The 22,192-nt window shown below is 45.9% G+C and overlaps 1 protein-coding gene across 2 annotated transcripts in view; it reads left to right on the top strand.

The window, feature by feature from the left end:
• Positions 1-19,124, top strand: part of SAE1 (SUMO1 activating enzyme subunit 1) — a 100,218-nt gene extending 81,094 nt beyond the window's left edge. For both annotated transcript variants that reach the window (XM_044257038.1, XM_044257037.1), the window contains exons 7-9: positions 144-288; positions 14,504-14,573; positions 18,051-19,124. In XM_044257038.1, the coding sequence (XP_044112973.1) occupies positions 144-288; positions 14,504-14,573; positions 18,051-18,143 (308 nt within the window). In that variant the 3' untranslated portion in view covers positions 18,144-19,124. The remainder of the gene's footprint in view (positions 1-143; positions 289-14,503; positions 14,574-18,050) is intronic.
• Positions 19,125-22,192: the final 3,068 nt, after the last annotated feature.

The following is a 22,192-nucleotide window of genomic DNA, read 5'->3' as shown; positions in this document are numbered from 1 at the left end:
GTTGGGCTCTACACTCAGCATGGAGCCTGCTTTTCTCTCTCCCTCTGTTGTTGTTCTCTTTCTCTCTCTCAAATAAACAGAATCTTAAAAAAAAGAAAGAAAGAAGGACTTGGTTTTTAACCTGCCTCCTTTGCCTTTCTTAGTGCTCCTGAAGTTCCGCACAGATAAAGGAAGAGATCCTAGTTCTGATACCTTCGGGGAAGATTCTGAGCTGCTGCTCCAGATTCGAAACGACGTGCTTGACTCCCTGGGTGTTAGTCCTGACCTGCTTCCCGAAGACTTTGTCAGGTTAGTCTCTGTGTTTATCACAGGTTAGCCTGGATTGATAAATGTCTGCTTTCAGCGTTTGCCTTAATTTGCGCAGATCCCTTATTAAGAACGAAAGTCCCGAGGAGAGACTCCTTCGCCACCATTCTGCCTACTCCCGTTGGTCTCTGGTATAGCACCATGTGTGAAACTGGAAGAGAGGTTATCTTTTGTCATAGATAATTTATACATGGCTGAAAGTTCAAGATAATGTGAAATCTATATACACTCCTCTCTGCCTTTCTCTTTTCACTTTGCATTATCTTTTAGGACTGTTTCCAGATCGGTACCTAGATTCCTCCTCTGTGCCTGCTGCCCTGTGGTGTTTCAGCACGGGAGCACTGCAGTTTATTGAACCCATCCCATACAGACTCCTGGTGGTGGTCAGGCTTCTGTTACAACATAGTGTGGGGCCTTGTGCATATCATTTTGTAGGTGTGCAGGTACAGCTGCAGGATCCTTCTCTGGAAAGAGTGGCTGGGTCAGAAGATTGTGGTTTTATCATTTGGTAGATTTGACCCCATTGCCCTCCATGATCACTTAACCAGTTTCTGCCATCAGCAGCAAGAGCATCCATGCTCCTGGCTTCCACGCCCTTGGATCCTGGGATGCCTTCGCCCTAGGCGACCAGTCTTTGGCTCTCCTACTCAGCGGGTTTAGGATTTAATAGGAGAGGTCCAGATGGTGACTGTGTCAGGAACCCATTTCCAGACAGTTCTGGAATCCTGTCACTCATTCTTTCAGTGTCTTTGGGAGGAGGGTGTGGAAGGCCTCCAGCTGGAGGCGCCAGTGATGGCAGCTGGACTGAGTTTATTGAGCAACAGTTATGTCCCGGGCATTGTGGTGGTTCTCTTCTGGACATGGTCTCCTTCACAGCAACCCATTTTACAGGTGAGGAAAAGTTAAATCAAAGCTTGGAGAAGGGAGCAGCTGGGGGGCTCAGGCAGTTAAGTGTCTGCCTTCAGCCCAGGTCCTGGTCTAAGGGTCCTGGGATTGAGCTTAGCATTGGGCTCCCTGCTCAGTGGGAGCCTGCTTCTCCCTTTCCCACTCCCACACCTCTGCTTGTATTCCTCTCTGGCTGTCTCTCTGTCAAATAAATGGGTAAAATTTTTTAAAATAAATAAATAAAAGATTTTCTTTATTATTTGAGAGCATGAGGAGGGAAGGGGCAGAGGCAGAGGACAAGCAGACTCCCTACTGTCCCTGCTGAGCAGGCAGCCTGACGTGGGGCTTGATCCCAGGACCCCAAGATCATGAACTGAGGCTAAGGCAGATGCTTAACTGACTGAGCCAGGCAGGCACCCCCCCATACCACCTCATTTAACTGTCAAATTCATCCCTTTAAGTACGCATTATTATTATTATTAAATTCTGTTTTCCTGTTAGTTAAATGAAGACACTGATGCTCAGAAAGATATTATCACTTACCCAGGTTTTATTATATAGTCCACTATGTATATACACATACACATATATAGTATATAGTGATAGAGGTCACACCCAGGTCTTAACCGCACTGCTGCCTTGGTTTCTTTTCAACAATAAAGTTAATCAGGGTCCCTTCTGTTCCTAGTCCCTACTTTACTTGTGTCTGGGAACCTCATTTATTTATTTATTTGACAGGGAGAGAGACACAGTGAGAGAGGGAACACAAGCAGGGGGAGTGGGAGAGGGAGAAGCAGGTGCAGGGAGCCTGATGCGGGGCTCGATCCCAGGACCCTGAGATCATGATTCTGAGCAGAAGGCAGACCCTCAATGACTGAGCCACCCCCGCGCCCCAGGGGAATCTCATTTAGACCCTACCAAAGCCCAACCAGTATAGGCCCAGCAGTGGGCCTTGAACCACCTGCCAAGCCATCAGCCAAAAAGAGGCAGCCGTTCACAGCCGTTTTAGGTTGTCACTGTGTGGTCAGGGGCTGAGATGCTGCAGGCTGCAGTGGGGTCCCCGTCTCCTGCTAACAGCCAGATATGCGTCTGGGGGAGGAAGAACGTGTGTAAGAAGCAAGTGGTGTCCGCTCCGTGCTTCACAGTGGGAGGTGGGGCTAGGCCACAGGCTTGCCCGGGGCTGGGTGCCTGGCTGTGAGTATGCAGTTTCGTGAACTGATTTGGGCACCTTGAGTGAAGAACGGCCTGCCTGTGCACTGCAGGCCTCGCCTCCCCAGAAGGGAAAAGCCGGAGCCTAACTAGCTGCTGGCTGGTTTTCTCTCCAGAGTGTTCTCTCTGCCGCCTCTCAGCAGAAACCACTTTCCATTGTCCAGGCCCTCGTGCGCTCAGGCGCTTCCGCTGCCCTGTAAGTAAGAGGTGTTTGGTGGCCTCGTGGAGTATCTGTGGGTAGATAGGTGGAGATGAGGCCTGAGATGGGCCCGGGATGCTGGCAAGGAAATGAGCCGCCGTCTGGCAGCTGAGCTACCCTCACAAATTGCCGTCGGCCAGCTCAGAGCAGGGTATGCCCACTTGAATCTGGAAAGCTGTGCATAAGCCTTCTTTCCTCTCATCTGTCTGTGCTCTCAGACACTGTCCTTTATGTCAGGTCATTTTTTCTCTTTCAGAAAGTTTTATTGCTTTTCTGATTGTGAAAGTAACAGTTTGGGAGCGCCTGGGTGCCTCAGTTGAGCGTCTGCTCAGGTCATAATGCCAGGGTCCTGGGATCGAGCCCCACATCAGTCTTCCTGCTCAGTGGGAGTCTGCCTCTCCCTCTCCCCTGCTTGTGATCCTTCTCTCACTGTCTCTTTCTCTCTCTGTCAAATAAATAAAACCTTTAAAAAAAAAAAAAAAAGTAACAGTTGCCCATTTCCAGAAAGAATTAAAAGAACAGGATCATTCATAGTCCCACCGTTGAGAAGTGGCCACTGGTAATGTTTCAGGGTTTTATCTCAGAGGCTTCTCTATTTACTTTTTTTTTTTTTTTAAGATTTTTTAATTTAATTTAATCTATTTATTTGACAGAGAAAGAGATCACAAGTAGGCAGAGAGGCAGGCAGAGAGAGAAAGGGGAAAGTAGGCTCCCCACCGAGCAGAGAGCCTGATGCAGGGCTCGATCCCAGGACCCTGAGAGCATGACCTGAGCCAAAGGCAGTCTTAACCCACTGAGCCACCCAGGCACCCTTCTATTTACTATTTATTCATATATTTTTTCTCTTTTTAAATATCAAAATGAGATCATGCTTAATATATGATAGCCTTATTTTTTTCAGCATATCATGGGCTTGTTTGCAGCAAACACACAGATTGATAGCCTCACTGGTGCTTCATGTCTCATTGTGGGATAGCTGGTAATTTACTTAACCATTATGTTGGTGGGTGTTTAAGTTGTAGATACTTTGTCACTATTATAAACATTCATAATTTGTATATGTAATATAACTTTTATTGTTTAATTTTTTTTAATTTGGCAAAATATACACAATATAAAATGTAGGATTTTAACCTTTTTTTTTTTTTCTTTTCTTTTTTAATTTTCAAGTAATCTCCATACCCAATGTGGGGTTCAGATTTACAACCACAAGGTTAAGAGTCTCATGCTCTGCCCCCTGAGCCAGCCAGGCGCCCCCATTTAAACATTTTTTTTAAAGGTTTGTTTATTTTAGAGGGAGAGCCTGGGAGGAGGGGCAGAGGGCGAGAGAGAGTCCTGAAGCCTATTTTCCACTGAGCACAGAGCCCAGAGCAGGGCTCAGTCTCACCACCTGGAGACTGTGACCCAAGCTGAAACCAACAGTTGGCTGCTTATCTGACTGAGCCACCCAGGCGCCCCAGACCATTCTTAAATGTACATTCGAGGGCACCTGGCTGGTTTAGTTGGTGGAGTGTACAGCTCTAGTTGGTGGAGTGATCTCGGGATTGTGAGTTTGAGCCCCACATTGAGTACAGAGATTACTTAAAATCTTAAAGGGGCGCCTGGTGGCTCAGTGAATTAAAACCTTTGCCTTCGGCTCAGATCATGATCCCAGGGTCCTGGGATCGAGGCCCGCATACGGTTCTTTGCTCAGTAGGGAGCCTGCTTCCCCCTACCCCATAAGCCTGCCTCTCTGCCTACTTTTGATCTCTCCCTGTCACATAAATAAGTAAAATCTTTTAAAAAAATGTTCAATGCATCAGCATTAAGTTTATTCACATTGTTGTGCAGACATTACTACTGTCCATTTCCAGAACTTTAACCTCATCCTAAACTAAAAATCTTTGCTCATTAAACAATAACTTCCCATTCTGCCTTCCCCCAGCCTCTGGTAATTACCTCTGTTCTGCTTTCTGTCTGTATGAATTTAATTAGTCTAGGTATTTCATGTAAGCAGAATCCTACCATATTTATCCTTTTGTGAAGTTACTGGTTTTTTAAATTACAGAAATAGTATGCGTGTTATGGAAAATCTGATATAGTACCAAATACATTCAGAGATGAAAATCACTCATAATTCTATTACCCAGAGAAAACCACTGACCCTTTGTTATTATATCTTCTTACACATTTTCTTAGCATATATAAAGTCAACAAAATCCTTTGCAGATTTTTTTTTTAGAAGACCCATATAGTCGTTCACAAGGGTGTTGGGAGAAGGCGCAGTCTTTTTAGGAAGCAGTTTGGAAATACGTATCAGGAATCATTACAGTGTTCTCTCTTGGGTCCAGTCATTCTCCTTGATAATGAGACTATACCCTGAAGAAATAATGTGAACCAAGTATTTCTGGTACAGAGGATATTCATAGGCCGTGTGGGGTAACTCAGCAGTCAAGCGTTTAGTTCAGGGCGTGATCACAGGGTCTTGAGTTTGAGTCCTGCGTGTGGCTCCATGCCGGTGTGTAGCTAAATAAATATTTATTATCATATTTAAAAGCGAAATTGGAAAGGCATTAAAGAGTTAATGACACAGAACAGTGCACAGATAAATATTTATTATGAAAAATACCAAGCATATAGAAAAATAAAAGGAATCAGACAGTAGTGAATATACTCAGCTAGCTTCAGTTGTTAATATTTTGCTCTTTCTTCTAGAGGAAGGGCCATACTGATGATGTGATGCTTAAGGATGCATCCAAGTTCATCAGTTGCATTTGGTTCTGACACTTTTCATCTAGGAGCTGGCACACTACAGCTTGCCACCTGGTTTTGTAAATGAAGTTTTATTCCACACCTACTCATTTATGTATTATCTGTGACAGCTTTTGTAGAGTTTTTACAACTCTTTAACAGCAGACTTAAAGAGTTTAAACAGGGACGATATGGCCTATAAAGCCAAAAAAAATTTATTGTCAATTACTTTACAGAGAACATTTTCCAACTCCCAATCTAGAACAGTTTACCACTTTTTTTTTTTTTTTTTTTTTTTTTAAGTCTGGGCCAGTTAAATTATAGAATGTCCTATATTCTGGATTCATGTGATTGTTTCTTCAGTTGGTGCTTGTTTTGTCTTGTTTAATTTTTATTATTTAGATTTGTTTCCTTAGTGTTATTTTTATTTATTTTTTTGTCAATAGGGGTTTTTTTGTTTGTTTGTTTGTTTGTTTATATTTTTGGTGGTTTTGTTTGTTTGTTTAATCATACACAGCAGGGTACCTGATTGGCTCAGTTTGAAGAGCCTGGGACTCTTCATCTTGTGAATTTGAGCAGCGTTGGAGGTAGACATCCTCTGTGTAGAGGTGACATCCATCCATACATAAGAGATGACATGAAATCTTTTTTAAAAAAAAACTTATATACAGAGGTGCCTGAGTGGCTCTGTCGGTTAAGCAACTGCCTTTGGCTCAGGTAATGATCCCAAGATTCAAGATTCAAGTCTTGCACCAGGCTTCCTGCTCAGTGAGGAGCCTGCTTCTTTCTCTTGCTCTCTTGAATAAATGTTCTGTGAGTTGTATGTGGCGAGGGGGTTGTTTTGTTTTGCTTTTAAAGATTTTATTTGGGGCACCTAGGTGGCTTAGTGGGTTAAAACCTCTGCCTTCAGCTCAGGTCATTGTCCCAGGGTCCTGGAATCGAGTCCTGCATCGGGCTCTTTGCTCAGTGGGGAACCTGTTTCCTCTCTCTCTCTCTCTCTCTCTCTCTCTTTCACTCTCACTGCCTGCCTCTCCATCTACTTGAGATCTCTGTCAAATAAATAAATAAAATCTTTAAAAAAAAAAAAAAGATTTTATTTATTTAAGAGAATGAGTAGAGTGGAGAGGCAGAGGGAGAAGCAGGCTCCCTGCGGAGGGAAGAGCCCAATGTGGGACTCGATCCCCAGACCCTGGGATCATGGCCTGAGCCAAAGGCAGACAGTTAACCAACCGACCCACCCAGATGACCCAGGGTTTTGTTTTGTTTTGTTTTTATTTTTTTTTTTTTCAATTGGGTTATTTCTTTTGTTGAATGTTTAAGAATTTTTTAAAAAAATTTTATTTATGTAAATTTTGTTAGTTAACATATAGTGCAATGTTAGTTCCTGGAGTAGAATTCAGTGATACGTCACTGACCTATAACATGCAGTGCTCATTCCAGCTGCCCTCTTTAATACCCATCACGCATCTAGCTCATCCCCCACTCATCTCCTCCATTTGTTCTCTATTGTTAAGAGTCACTTACAGTGGGGTGCCTGGGTAGCTCAGATGGTTGGGCTTCTGCCACAGCTCAGGTCATGGTCCCAGGGTTCTGGGATCAAGCCCCACGTCAGGCTCCCAGCTCAGCAGCAGCGGGGTGGCGGTGGGGAGGTCTGCTTCTCCCTCTCCCCTTGCTTGTGCTCTCTTGGTCTCTCTCACTAAGTGAATAAATAAAAACTCTTTAAAAAAAGAAAAAGTCACTTATGGCTTGTTTCCTTCTCTGTTTTTTTTTTTCTTTTCCCCCTTCCCATATGTTCGTCTGTTTTCTTTCTTAAATTCCACATATAAATGAGATCATACGGTATTTGTCTTTCTCTGGCTGACTTATTTCACTTAGCAGAATACACTCTAGCTCCATCCACGTCATTGTGTGTGGAAGAAAGCATTCTTTTTGATGGCCAAATAATATTCCTGTGTGCGCGCCACATCCTCTTTACCCGTCATCAGTTGATGGACACTTGGGCTCTCTCCATAGTTTGACATTGTCGATAATGCTGCTCTAAGCATCAGGGTGCATGTCCCCCTTCAAATCTGTATTCTTGTGTCCTTTCCTTTGGGGAAATACCTAGTAGTGCAGTTGCTAGATCATAGGTCATTTTTATTTTCAACGTTTTGAGGAACCTCTAAACTCTTCTCCAGAGAGGCTGCACCAGTTTGCATTCCCACGGAGAGGGCAGGAGGGTTCCCCTTTCTTCACATCCTCACCAACACCTGTTCTTGCTTCTGTTGTTAATTTTAGCCGTTCTGACAGTTGTGAGGTGGTATCTCATCGTGGTTTTGATTTGTATTTCCCTACCGATGAGTGATGTGGAGCATCTTTTCATGTGTCCGGTAGCCATCTGGATGTCTTTGGAAAAGTGTCTATTCATGTCTTCTGCCCATTTCTTCTCTTTTTTTTTTTTTTTAAAGATTGTATTTATTTATTTGACAGAGAGAAATTACAAGTAGATGGAGAGGCAGGCAGAGAGAGAGAGAGGGAAGCAGGCTCCCTGCTGAGCAGAGAGCCCGATGTGGGACTCGATCCCAGGACCCTGAGATCATGACCTGAGCCGAAGGCAGCGGCTTAACCCACTGAGCCACCCAGGCGCCCCTCTTCTGCCCATTTCTTAAGTTGATTCTTTGTTTTTTGGGGTGTTGAGAGTTTGGTTACGTTCTTTATAGATTGTGGATACTAACCCTTTATCATATGTGTCATTTGCAAATCCCTCCTCCCATTCCCTAGGTTCCCTTTTAGTTTTGTTGTTCCCTTCACTGCTCAGAAACTTTCCATCTAGATGGAGTCCCAAGTTTTGCCGTGGCTGAGGTCGGGGAGGTTTATGCCTATGTTTTCCTCTAGGATTTTGTTGGTTCTTCATCCATTTTGAATTTATTTTTGTGTATGGTGTTAAAACGTGGTCCAGGGGCGTCTGGGTGGCTCAGTCCATTAAGTGTCTGCCTTTGGCTCAGGTCATGATCCTGGGGTCCTGGGATCCAGCCTCGCATCAGGCTCGCTGGTCTGCTTCTCCCTCTCCCTCTGTTCTTCCCACCCTTGCTTGTGTTCACTCTGTCTCAGGAGGTCTCGCAAATAAAATCTTTAAAAGAAAGAAAGAAAGTGGTCCACTTTCATTCTTCTGCCTGTTGATGTCCAGTTTTCCCATCACCCGTTTGCTTAAGAGACTGTCTTTTCTCCATTTGATATCCTTTCCTGCCTTGTCAAAAGATTAGTTGATCATATAGTTGTCGGTTGTTTTGTTTTTAAAGTTCCATGAATTCAGGGGCTCCTGGTTCAGTTGTTAGACGTTTGCCTTCAGCTCAGGTCATGATCCCGGGGTCCTGGGATCGAGCCCTGCATCAGGCTCCCTACTCAGCAGGAAGCCTGCTTCTCCGTCTCCCACTCCTCTGCTTGTGTTCCCTCTCTGTGTCTCTCTCTGTCAAATACATAAAAATCTTTAAAAAAAAAAAAATTCCCTTGTAGTGCGTTGATAACAAGGCAGCTGATCTTTTCTCTATCCCTGTAGTTCTCCCTTATCCAATAGTGTAACATAAAATTCAGTCATTCAGCAAGCGTAACTTTTTGAATCTGGCTTCTTTCACTTAGCTTAATTCACTTGAAGTTCATCCATGTTGTATGAATGGATCGCTCATAATTCTTCTTGCTGCTGAGCAGTCGTCCACTACATGGATGTACCAGTTTGTTCACCAGATGAAGAGCATTTGGGTTGTTCCCAGTTTGGGACAATTAGAGACTAAAGCCACTATAAACAGTCACATGTTTTCGTGTGAGCATAAGATTTTATTTCTCTTGGGTGTGTAGAACTAAGAGTGGAATTGATGATTCGTATGGTAATTCTATGTTTCACGTCTTCAGAAACTGCCAGACTGTCTTCCACTTTACCAGTCCACCAGCACTTTGTGTGGCTTCCAGTGTCTCCACATCCTTTTTTTTTTTTTTTTTTTAAGATTTTATTTATTTGACAGACAGAGATCACAAGTAGGCAGAGAGGCAGGCAGAGAGAGAGGGGAAAGCAGGCTCCCTGCTGAGCAGAGAGCCCGACGCGGGGCTCGATCCCAGGACCCTGAGATCATGACCTGAGCCGAAGGCAGAGGCTTAACCCACTGAGCCACCCAGGTGCCCCGTGTCTCCACATCCTTACCAGCAAGTGTTTTTGTCTGTCAATTTAACCTTAGTGAGTAATAAATTGTATTTCACTGTTGTTTTGATTTGCATTTTTTTAAAGATTTTATTTATTTGTTTGACAGAGATCACAAGTAGGCAGAGAGGCAGGCAGAGAGAGAGGAGGAAGCAGGCTCCCCGCTGAGCAGACAGCCCGATGCGGGACTTGATCCCAGGACCTGGTAACATGACCTGAGCCAAAGGCAGAGGCTTTAACCCACTGAGCCACCCAGCTGCCCCTGATTTGCATTCTTTTAATAACTAATGATGTGTAGAGTCTCTCTTCGTGTGCTTACCGGCCATTTATATATGTTCTTCAGCAAAATGTCTATTTAGATCATTTGTCCTTTTTTAATTGGTTTATCTTTTTGTTGTTAATCATAAGACTTCTCTGTAGAGGAGCACCTGAGCATCTGGCTCAGTCAGGCATCTGCCTTTGGCTTGGGTCATGATTGCAGGGTCCTGGGATAAGCCCCACGTTGGGCTCCGTGCTGAGCAGGGAGTCTGCTTCTCCCTCTGTTTCTCCTTCCTGCTCATGCTTGGTGTTACTCTTGCTCTGTCTTTCTCAAATAAATAATTTAAAAAAAAAAAGTTCTCTGTAGGGTCTGAATACAAGTCGTTCATCAGATACATGATTTGTAAAAATTTTCTCCTATTCCATGACTTGTGTTTTCATTCTCTTTGATGTGAAAAGTATCCTTCGAAGCGCAGGTTTTTAATTTTTATGACTACAGTGTATCTGGAGTTGTTTTGTTTTTTTTTTTTGTTTGTTTTTTCACATGTGCTTTTCCTAATACAGTATTTAGGAAGCTTATTGCTTAATTTTTAGTTTTAGCTATTACATTTAAAAGGTCCTATAAGTCATTTTAAAAAGTTTTTTTTTAAGATTTTATTTATTTATTTGACAGACAGAGATTACAAGTAGGCAGAGAGGCAGGCAGAGAGAAAGGAGGAAGCAGGCTCCCCGCTGTGCAGAGAGCCCGATGCGGGGCTTGGCTTGATCCCAGGACACTGGGATCATGACTTGAGCCAAGGCAGAGGCTTTAACCCACTGAGCCACCCAAGCGCCCCACCATAAGTCATTTTTGAGTCAGCTTTTTTTTTTTTTTTTTAATTTCTTTTCAGCATAACAGTATTCATTGTTTTTGCACCACACCCAGTGCTCCATGCAATCCGTGCCCTCTCTAATACCCACCACCTGGTTCCCACCCTTGAGTCAGCTTTTGTACATGTGAGGTAGGGGTTCAGCTTAATTCTTTTGCATGTGGAGACCTAATTGTCCAGTACTATTTGTTAAAGACTTTCTTCATGGTCTTTTCCCCTTGTCAAAAATCAGTTGACCAGGGGCATCTGGGTGGCTCAGTGGGTTAAAGCCTCTACCTTCAGCTTGGGTCATGATCCCAGTGTCCTGGGATCTAGCCCCACACTGGGCTCTCTGCTTGGCAGGGAGCCTGCTCCCCCCTCCTCTCTCTGCCTGCCTCTCTGCCTACTTGTGATCTCTATCTGTCAAATAAATGAATAAAATCTTTAAAAAAAAAAAATCAGTTGACCGTATATGTAGTTCTTGTTCTGGATTCTCACATTTCTATTTCACTGATATATATGTCTTTCCATATAGATAAAAGTGCCACAGGGACGCCTGGGTGGCTCAGTTGGTTAAGCAGCTGCCTTCAGCTCAGGTCATGATCCCAGCATCCTGGGATCAAGTCCCACATCGGGCTCCTTGCTTAGTGGGGAGCCTGCTTCTCCCTCTGCCTCTGCCTGCCACTCTGTCGGCCTGTGCTCACTCTCGCTCCTCTCTCTCTGACAAATAAATAAATAAAATCTTTAAAAAAATAAAAGTAGGGGCGCCTGGGTGGCTCAGTGGGTTAAAGCCTCTGCCTTCGGCTCAGGTCATGATCCCAGGGTCCTGGGATCGAGCCCCGCGTCGGGCGCTCTGCTCAGTAGGGAGCCTGCTTCCTCCTCTCTCTCTGCCTGCCTCTCTGCCTACTTGTAATCTCTGTCAAATAAAATAAATAAAATCTTTTTTAAAAAAAAAAGTGCCACAGTGTTGGGCGCCTGGGTGGCTCAGTGGGTTAGGCCTCTTCCTTCAGCTCAGGTCATGATCTCCGGGTCTTAGGATTGAGTCCCCCTTCGGGCTCTCTGCTTGGCAGGGAGCCTGCTTCCTCCTCTCTCTCTCTCTCTCTCTCTCTCTCTCTACCTGCCTCTCTGCCTGCTCGTGATCTCTGTCTCTCTCTCTCTGTCAAATAAATAAATCTTTAAAAAAAAAAAAAAAGTTACCACAGTGTCTTGATTGCTGTTGATTTGTAGTAGTAGCAGCAGTAGTAGTAATAAGTTGAAAAATTGGGACATGTGAGTTCTTCAGCTTTGTTCTTTCTCAAGACTCTTTTGACTAGTCTGGGTCTCTTGCATTCCCAAATGGATTTTTAGGATGTAGAAATTTGCATTTCTACAAATAAGGCAGCAAGAATTTTGGTTGGGATTGTGCCAAATATATAGATTAAATTTGGGGAGTATTGCCACCTTAACAGTGTTAAGTGTACTGATCCATGAACATGGGATATCTTTCCATTTATTTATATCTTTTGTTTTTTTCAACAGTGTTTTTTAGTCTACAGGATATTAATTTTACAGAGCTATTGTTAAATTATTCCTAAATATTTTATTCTTTTGGGTGGTATTGTAAATGGAGGTGTTAATTTCATTTTCTGAATGTTCATTTCTAATGTATAGAAATACAATTAAATTTTTGTATATTGATCTTGTCCCTTGTAGCCTTGCCAAATAAATTTAATAGTTAGAATAATTTTTTTGTGGATTCCTTAGTATTTTCTATATGCCACATCGTGTTATCTGTGAATATGTATTTTCTTCCTTTCCAGTCTGGCAGTCTTGTTTATTTTTTCCTTGACTGCTTTGGCTGGAACCCCTAGTACAATGTTGGAATGAAGTGGTGAAAGCAGACATCCTTGTTGAGTGTTTTTATCATGAAGAGGTGCTGGATTTTGTCAAATGCTTTTTCTTCTCCTCTGTCACTTGAGATTATCATGTTTTTATTGTCCCTTTATTTGTGTAATATGGCAATACTACATTGATTTTTCCGATAGTATACCAACTTTGCATTCCTGGTTGTAAATCCCACTTAGTTATGGTGTATAATCCTTTCTGTATGTTCCTGGTTAGGTTCTCTGTCATTTTGTTGAGATGATACACTTTTTGAGAGAAAAAAAGCAGAATATTAAATTGTAAGTCTGATTGCACAGAATATAGGAATATTTTTTAAAGGAAGAATATTTCCACATTTGATTATCTTTAAGTAGTGGGATTATTAGTGACCAGTTTTTCTTTGGTATAGTTCGTTCTCTCTCTTTTTTTTGGATTTTGTTTGTTTATTTGACAGAGACACAGCGAGAGAGGGAACACAAGCAGGGGGAGTGGGAGAAGGAGAAGCAGGCTTCCCACTGAGCAGGGAGCCTGATGTGGTCGATCCCAGGACCCTGAACCAAAGGCAGAGAGGCCTAATGACTCAGCCACCCAGGCGCCCTTGGTATAGTTGTCTATTAGTTTTATGTTCTCTAAAGGAACTTGATAATCCAGAGGAAAAGTTAACCTCCGTGGTTGCAAAGATGGCAATGCTGGTCCCGCCAGGGTGTGAGGAGATAGGCAGCTTCACACACGGTTGGTGGGAGTTGAAATGGTAAAGCTTTTCTGGAGGGGATTTTGGCACAGTGTGTCAGGACCCCAAAATTCTCTATTTAGGAATTTGTCATAAAGCATTAACTGGACACCGGGCGCCTGGGTGGCTCAGGCAGCTAAGTGTCTGCCTTTGGCTCAGGTCGTGATTCCAGGTGCTGGGACCAAACCCCACATCAGGCTCCCTGCTCAGTGGGGAGCCTGCTTCTCCGTCTCCCTCTGCCTGCAGCTCCACATGCTTATGCTCATTTGCTCACACTCTCTCTCTCTGTATCAAATAAATAAATGAAATCTTTTTTTTTTTTAAAGGAATTATTGGACGCCTATGCCAAAGATGTATGTTTGCAATGTTGAGCAGCTTAAATGTCAATCAGTAGGGTACAGAGCAGAGTGAATAATGATTATTATTACTTGGATTTTAAATTATATATGTTTAGATATGTGCATTTTTTTAAAATGCACATTTTTTTAATTTACCACATTGGGAATATTGGAGGTGTCTTCCAGTGTCTTAGGGAAGCTTTCCCTTTAACTTATATTTCCACATTTGATTATCTTTGAGTAGTGTTCCACTTTGCTCATTTAAAAATTACCTTCTAAAAAAAAATAAATAAAAATAAAAAATAAAAATTACCTTCTGTGTTCAGTGCTGGGAACTGGCAGAGTTCACTTCCTCTGGGGAGGGAGTGGAAGTGGGTTGTCCTACCCAGGAGCAGTAATTTGGAGGGGCAGGTGACGGTATTAGCTAAGATTTGTCCTCTGGATGCCCCATCCCAGCCCACAAGGGTTGGTATCTCTGTGAGTAGCAGAGGCTTTGTGCCCCCATGCTTCATTACAGGCCCCAGCTTTCCCATGCCTCCTGCATGTTAACACAGGCCTTCTCCCTGACAGTTGTCTGGGAATAGCAGATAGAAGCCCGCTGCCCATTGTGGGTAAGAAGAGAATTGCGAGAATGTGACCGGGGCACTGAAACATCTGATATTTGTTCGACCTTATTTTTAGGAAGCACGGATATAGTGTTTCCTTTAACTTAAACAAAAAAATTGGAACTTAAACAAAAAAAACTGAAACAATTCTTGCCCGCCTCGCAAGGTCCAGAGGTCTTTCCCAGCTACCTCCTGGAGCCGATTTCGATTTCACGCCTTGGTGCCAGCATTAGGATTGGTGTCTGAACTGACTCCTCCTGGTAGGAGGTGTTTCCATTCAGGCAAGCCCACTGCCGACCTTTGTCACATGTCCTCCCAGCCTTCCTGTTCCTCGGGGCTCCAGTTCATTTGTCTTCTCTTCTAGGTACTGCTTCTCCGAGATGGCCCCAGTGTGTGCAGTGGTTGGAGGAATCTTGGCCCAGGAAATTGTGAAGGTAAAGAGACCCTTTGGAGCCGAAGATCATTGCTTCACCATGACCTTGTCCGTGCGCCAACTGGGAGAACCCACGGCCGCCTCGGAGGGCTGCCTGGTTTCTCTGACCCCAGTCATTCTCATTTCGTGCTCTGCCTTTTTCCCTTCTTCGCCTCTGCACGTTGTCCTGTTCTGTCCAGCCCTTGCAGATGAGCATACGGCAGTGATCTCTGCGCGTCTCCTCTGTGCCGAGCCCAGAGCTGGGCACGGTGTCCTTCAGGTCCTGCCTGCAGACTCTCCCTGGACTATAGTCGTGAGCTCCGTGGTGCTTATGGGATGTGCTGTGTGTTCTGCTTCTCACAGCTCTGTGAAATGGATACTGTCACGATCACCATTTAAAGGGGAGGGGGGACACTGAGGCCTGGAGATAGGTGCCAAAACGTGTGCTCTTAACTCCTTCTTGATGTGGCCTTTCTCTGTCCTCAACCGCGGCATCAGGGCTCCCTCCCGTTGATGCGCACAGCCGGGGCGTGAGTTCAGAAGGGGCACCCAATACCAATGGGGCATGTGTACTATCCCAGCAGCCCCACAAGGCTCCAGAGAGGGTGACCTCTGACCACATTAGGTTTGGTGTCATCATCCCTCTCAGAAGCGAAGTATTACACTTGGGCTTACGTAACCAATAACGAGCACGGCCAGCCTTTTGAGTCTCTTCTGGAACATTTTGGTCGTTGGAATGATAGCATGTCCCCAGATACTTTCTTTGGGGCTTTGATATTTGCCCAAAGACTCTCAGTCTGCCTTTCGTAGGTTCTTGACTGCTTCGCTAGATTTGCAATGATGGTTTGTCCTTTTCTTTCATGGAGCAGAGTCCTGCCTAGTTGAGTGATTTTCCATGCTCATTTACATGATGTGTTTGAGTTCATGGGGACCATTTGGAGATCCAACTCTCGCTACTCTGTCTTGAAGTCAGTAAATTTGCTCTAGAGACATTTGACTGAATTTGATAGTCCTGCCTTCCTTAAGGCTCTTTTCTCTTTCTCTCTTTCTCTTTCTCTCTGTATTTCCTGATCTTTTTCTCTGGACCAAATTCTGTCCCTAAATCTGGCTTTCTATGTCATAGGGAATAGGGACTAGAGCCCCAGGGAGATTCAGAGGGAGAAGAAGAGAGGGATGCGATGACCACACCTGTTTCCTTGCATGCCTTCTGCTTAGTTCAGACTGCTGTGAAAATCCTGTGCCCAGTCTGAGAAGTCTGCTGTGGCTGCTCAGGAGACTGTGGAGAAGGATTCTGAGGCTGCCTACGGACAGACTCAGGAGGAGGAAGCGCCATGATGGGAGAGTCATAAGGGAACATACTCATTTTTGTAGCCTGCAGTGACAAAAACAGTAACAGTGCTTACTGAAATGCCTACCCTGTATTCTTCACAAGGATACACTTGTCTTTTCCTCACAAGAGCCCTCTGAGGTAGGACTTCTGTGAGCACCTGCTACGTAAAGGGAGAGCCAAGGTGCAGACTAGTGGTGGAGCCAGGATCTGGGCCCAGGCAGTCTGGTCTCTGGGCCTGGGCACTATCTTTGGCCTTCAGCCTCACATTGTACATCTCGCCAAGAAGCTGCTCCCTGCGATTTTCATGTGGGATGGAGATTAAGGGTCAGGGCGGCTGGCCTTGACCCCATTGTTTGCGGTGGCTTTCCTGCGTCCCAGTCCTAACCTCTAATGTGGCCCCCTCCTTCCTGCCTGCTGGGGACAGCTGTTACCCGCATCTTGTTTCTGTTTATCCCAGACAGCCAGAGGACTCTGCATTCTTGGTTGCTGGGTGTGTTTGGAATCTCCCTCTACCCCCATCTTGCTTGGGAAGCACTTTACCTTTTGCCCCATGTTCACCCCATGGCCTGGTGTCTTGTCCCCACCACCCCCACCTCTTACTGAACACGATTCAGCCTTCAGCCAGCTGGCACCAGGGTCCCACAGTCTGAAGGCTGCAGGACCCTCCCCCTCTCCTGAGGACCATCTGACCATCCGTAACAAGTAAACTAGGGGACAGAGGGCAAACGTAATTCCCTTCCCTCCGAATCCTCTTGGTTTTCTTCCTTCCATCATTCCAAACACCACATACTCCATCCATATCCCCTTCCTGTCATGCTTCCTTAGGTGTCAGTCCTCCTTTTGTCTCCCACTGTCCCCGCTCGGCCTCCCAGTCTGCCGTATAGTGCTGATGGTGGTGGCAGTGGCCCTATTGGCTTCCACTGTGTCATGTCCTATAACTTGAGTCCTAGGGTCTAGGAGTTCCAAATGCGGGCTCTTGGGCCCTTCACCTGGCTGCGTGCTTGGGGTCCTCAGATTGTGGTAAGGGACCCCTGGCTCCTGGTGGTCCTGGGAGCTTGCACTTTTGGAGAATTCGTCGTGTCCCAGACTCATCACAAGCTCGATTGCATCTCATGTTCACCAAAAACTGTAGCAGGCACGTGCTCTTGATTTGCCTTTTTGCATGTGAGCCCAGAGAAGCGGGCCTCTGTCTTAACCATGTCTTAGAAAACTCAGTACCTACTAGGATACTGGGCACAGAGTAGATGCTCTAGAAGTTTTCCATGGACGGATGGATGAATAACACTTGAAGGAGGTGTAATTGCTCCCATTTTACAGAGGAAGAAACAGGTTGAGATTGGTGCTCGATTCAAAGCAAAGTTCAGGCTGTTTGGAGTGCATTCCTAACCTTGTAGAAGCGGTCCTGCCCCGTGAATGACAGGCCTTTGAATCCTGCCCAGCAGCGTGCTTGGGCGATGTCCTCATCTTTAAATGGCAGCCGTTTTTGAGTTAAGAACCTCTTAGAAAACTCACTGACACCCGTGAGTCCTTTCTCCAGTACACACATGATTCAGCACGTGATTTCAGGAGGTCTAGCTGCACCTTTAAAATGCCCTGTGCTTTTCTTAACCCCAGAAGTTAATCACCATTTCCAGGCTAAATGGCACCTCTAAGGTTTTCTGGATCCCAGCCAGCCCTGGCCTGTCTTGCAGACGAAGGCAGGCAGCATGTCTCCTTCTAGAAGATCCACGTCTGGCTCTTCCAGTGTGTCCCGCAGCTGATGGGGTGCCACCGTCCTCAGTCGGACAGCCCTGCACAGTTACTCCTGCCGCTCCTGGCGCTGCTCCGGGTGGGGTGCCGTTTCACATGGCTCAGGAGCAGCATCTCTCAATGGCGAGGACAGCATGTGTGCTGTTTTCATTTCACACGGGGAAAATGAGGTTCAGAGAGGCTAAACGATCTGTCCAAAGACACGAGTGATTGGGGACAGTGCAGAGAGATGTGGCAGTCATGGTTGTGGCTTAGACATGGTCGTGGCTTAGACATAGCCAGTGACCCCCTGGGGAGAAGAACCAGCCTCTGTTGAAGACTGCTGCCAAGTTCTAGAAGATCTGGTTTTTGAGGGCTTTTTCTTTTTCTTTTTTTTTTTAAAGCATCTGAGCTGAACCCTTGTCTTGTTTTTCTTCCCAGGCCCTGTCTCAGAGGGACCCTCCTCACAACAACTTCTTCTTTTTTGATGGCATGAAGGGCAGTGGGATTGTCGAGTGCCTCGGCCCCAAGTGAACCCAAGACTTGGCTACCCTGGAGATACTGACCTGCAGCCTGACCGCACGTGTGCCCTGTCCCCTCCCCCCGATGAAGGCTGCTCCAAGCGGGGGGAAAGTGAGGCCACTGGACTAGTACAAACCATTTCCCACAAGCAATGAGCTTGTCCAGATGTGCGATTTCCATGCACCAGCAGCTGCTCAGCAAGGGGCTTAGGAACCAGTGTCTCCATCCCACACCGTCGAGGGCTTCGTGCTGGCATCACCTGTACGCCCCCTCTGACGTATCCCCCTGTCCTGGGGCCACCACGGCATCACCAGCCTTTTGAGCTTCCGCAGGAGACGCCTGCCAGGGACAGGCACACCTTGTTGCTTGGGATCGTCTTCGCCACCTCCATGGACTCATTCCCTGCCTGATGTCGTGCGGAGAAGAGCATGACTCCAGGTGGGGAACGAGGCTGGGCCGGGTGAAACTCTAGTGGAGCCGCAGTTCCACATGCAGACAGGTGCCCCAGAGAGGGAAAGACAGGGCAAGTGGAATGTGTTTCCTCCAGAGTTTGAGATCCTGAAAAACAACAGGTGGCCTCTGGTGTGCTGTTCTTGAGTTTTAGTTCAGGATTAGTTGGGTTTTAGCCTGGATTTTGGAAGAGAGGAAATGTTACCAGAGTTCCCTTGGGCAGTAGGGCGAGACCTTGCAAAGTGAGTATTAGCGGGAAGACTTGTTTTAAAAAGGCAGATTCCAGGGTGTCACCTCCTGAGGATTCTGAGGTATCGGGGCCACAGCTAGGACATAGGAGCCTGTCTTACCAGAGCCCTGTCCATCCCCAATCCCTGATGCAACTCAGATCGTCCTGGAGCCCGTTGCTTTCGAGGGCTGTGTCAGTCCTTCCTTTACCCCCCGAATTGCAGCTTTGTGTTTTGTTTTGTTTTGTTTTTTTATATTTTCTACGTTTCCTTGGTTCTTTAAGAAGGAATGATAGAAATAAAGTTATTTGCTTTAGGATTTGTTTATTTATTTTTCCACATATCAAGCGCCTTCCGGTGATGAGGGAGTGATCCTATCAGTCGCCTTTTCTAACCTAAAGAAAAATCACTGGATGCTTCAGTTGATGCAGAGACTCCTCCCCTCTGTCCCCATTCCTGCCACTGTTTTTCTGGGTAATGCAGCAAGAGTCAGGTGGCTCAAATTCTAGATTGCGTAGAAGCTTCTTGTTCCAACTGTCTTGTGTCTAATTCAGTTCAATAGTGGCTATTCTCGGAGACAAGAGTTAAATTAATGGGGAAGAAGTAAAAGATGCGATACTGATCCTGCCTTCCGTGGGGATCCCCTGTGCAGCAGGCCCTGTGTGCGGTCCAAGTGGGCAGGGGCTCCGTAGGAGACCTAAGTGACACTTCCGTCATGTGCCGCAAGTCCCACGGCTGGCAGGGGCCAAAGCCTTCACTGGTTCGGGATGGCAGGTTTGTCTTTGAGTTGACAGCCCGCGCGTGCTCTAGCTCGCACCATCGTCCTGGGGTTTCTCTTTCTTGTAAAATTGTGTGAGCTGTGAGTCTGGCCAGTTCGAACAAACTCCTTTCCTATCTCAGTCCTGCTGCAGAAGAAAAGAAAAGAAAAAAAAAATAGGTCTCCACAGAGAGGAGGCACTTAATTCCTTGACCCTCCCTCAGTCCCCTCTCCTCCTCCCTGGGTGAGGCTAGGACTGTGTTTCTGGAGGGGCCCCTTTCCTGACCCCAGCAGTGTCAACTCAGGGGCACCAAGGGCAGTGTTTTTAGCAATTCATGACTCTCACCCTGTCTTTGACAGATGGAGCCGATGATACCCTTTTACTTTGCAGTGTGGGGCCTTGGTCACAAGGGGGAGCAGGTGGGTCTGGATGGATAAAAACAAAATTGTCATCACAGGATCTTCCTGGAAGCTTCTCAAACTTTTCCACCCCTGTACCTTTCATGGCAGAAATCGAGTCATCGAAAAGACCCCTTGGGAATCTGGGGTGGGCGCTGGAAGCTGCCAGCCCCAGGCGAGAACGGTCTTTATTCTCATTTCTTCAAATCTCATATTCTCCCATGTTCAACATTCGTACTATCGTAAAAATAGATTTCGCCGAGTCTCCAGGAAGAGCACAGTGATCGTCCTGTGGCTTCTCATACCTCCAGGAGATTCGTAGCTACTTGGGAAGGAGGATCTAATCTGTGAAGGTAACGAATATTTTCGGGATGCTCGAGTTTCCAAATAAGAGGAAGGGGGCTGTCTTTGGGGCTGCCAGGTTTCTCCACTCCGTACCCCACTTCTGTTGTCTGAGGGTGATATCTAGTAGCCAGACCCTGTTAAGTCTAAGCCTCAAAACATTCTAGTGGAATAGGTGCTACTCAAAAAGAAAAAACATGCAAAGGTTAACATTACAATGTTAAAAAGCTCTCAGTCCCATCAGAGCCTCACGTTCTGTGGTTTCCCTTTGCAGTGTAGACGCTTGTCAGTTTCTTGCGTATGTTTTGGTAAATACAAATGCGTGTGTCTGTTGATGTGTGTCCTGGTTGCCCTTTGTAGATGGAAGAATGGAGGCTTGGGTTGGAGTTGGCACGTCAAAAGAGTTTAATAATAGCTAACACTTTTGCTCGCACGCCTGCCTGGCCCCTTTCAGAATGCTTGCACTTCAGCTAAATTGTTTGAACCCTCACAGCAGCCCCATGGGGGTCGATGCTGTTGTCATGCTCATACTGCAGAAGAGGGAACAGCCTGCCCCAACAAGGAAGGGGCAGAATGTGGGCTGACGGGGAGGCTTCTCCACAAGACACTCAGTGGACATTTACTTAGTGGCACCTGTACTTGTCAGAGACTCGCGCTTTACCTTCCCAAGGTTCTGAGATCTAGTCGCCCCTGAAAACCTAGCAGGCAGGACGGGGTGGCGCAGAAGGACAGGTATATTTTGTTTTAAGCTCATAGTAAAACGTTCAAGTAATACACACATACAGGGGTGAAAAGATCCCTCCCAGCTGCCTCATAGGGCCTGGCAGCTCAATGTCGGCCACGTAGCGGGAGCAGCCGACTTCCTAGCTAAACTCGGGATTTTGGGGAGAAAAGTGAGATGCTTTTTGGATATGTTAGCTGTATCCACTTTCATACATACCTCCCAGAGCTCACTCTTGGCAGCATTTGACAGCGAATCTTTCCAGACTGTCAGGTTTAAGCCCAGACCATACGACTTGCTATGCGACCTTGGGCAAGTGACCTTTTTGTGCCTCCATTGCCCCGTGTGTGAAACGGGGTAATCGCAGTACACTGCTCTGTTAATGTGGGGGTCGAATGAATACATTCTTTGAGGAGAAGTTGCTCCGTGTTAGCTGCTATTATGCATAGCTTTCTCTGCAAATTGCCTTTTCTCACTGTGTCTTGGAGATCCTTGTCAGTGCATTGGACATTGAATTCCAAAACCACAGATGAACCCGTAAGCTGTTTGATCAGTCTGCTGTTCAGTGACATTGAGCTGTTTCCCTTTGCACACCCTTGGGAAAGACTCTCCAAAGCCTGAGGCAACGGTTATGTACAGAGTGTATAAATGCACTTGATGTTGCTTCCTTCCAAAAGACTGGCGTGGTAGCGTTTTTTTACATATCCTTTGTTGTTTGGATAGATAATAGGTGTGCGTAGTGCAGAATTGAAAGGTTTACAAAGACATGCAGACGTAGTTTTTAAGGAAGGAAGATGCAACATGAACAATGAAAAGTAAATCTCTCCCTTCCAGAAGCAACCATTGCAGAGTGGAATTACTGGAGGCGGCTGAGGAGTGCCAGTCAAGTTGGGATTAGTTTGCTGGGGCGGGGGAGCACGGTTTGCCAGTGGCAGAGGTTCGGCTCTGGACCTCATTTGCCAGGTGCTCTGAGCATCTGCTTTGCTAAGCCAGAGAGCCACTCAGCATCTTGGTTCCAAGAGAGGAGGCCAGCAGAGATGACTTTACGTGTTTCCTTTCCTCCTGGAAAAACTAATCCTTCTCTTCTTTTATCAGAGTCCTGTGGACTTTGCAAATAAAATATGGCCGTCACTGACTTGGACTGTCCCTGGGTCTGTGGCTCTTT

The sequence above is a fragment of the Neovison vison genome, chromosome 7, assembly GCF_020171115.1.
Source record: "Neovison vison isolate M4711 chromosome 7, ASM_NN_V1, whole genome shotgun sequence".
Lineage (NCBI taxonomy): Eukaryota > Metazoa > Chordata > Mammalia > Carnivora > Mustelidae > Neogale > Neogale vison.
Note: the sequence above shows the minus strand (reverse complement) of the source record. Positions and strands in the feature narration are given on the sequence as shown.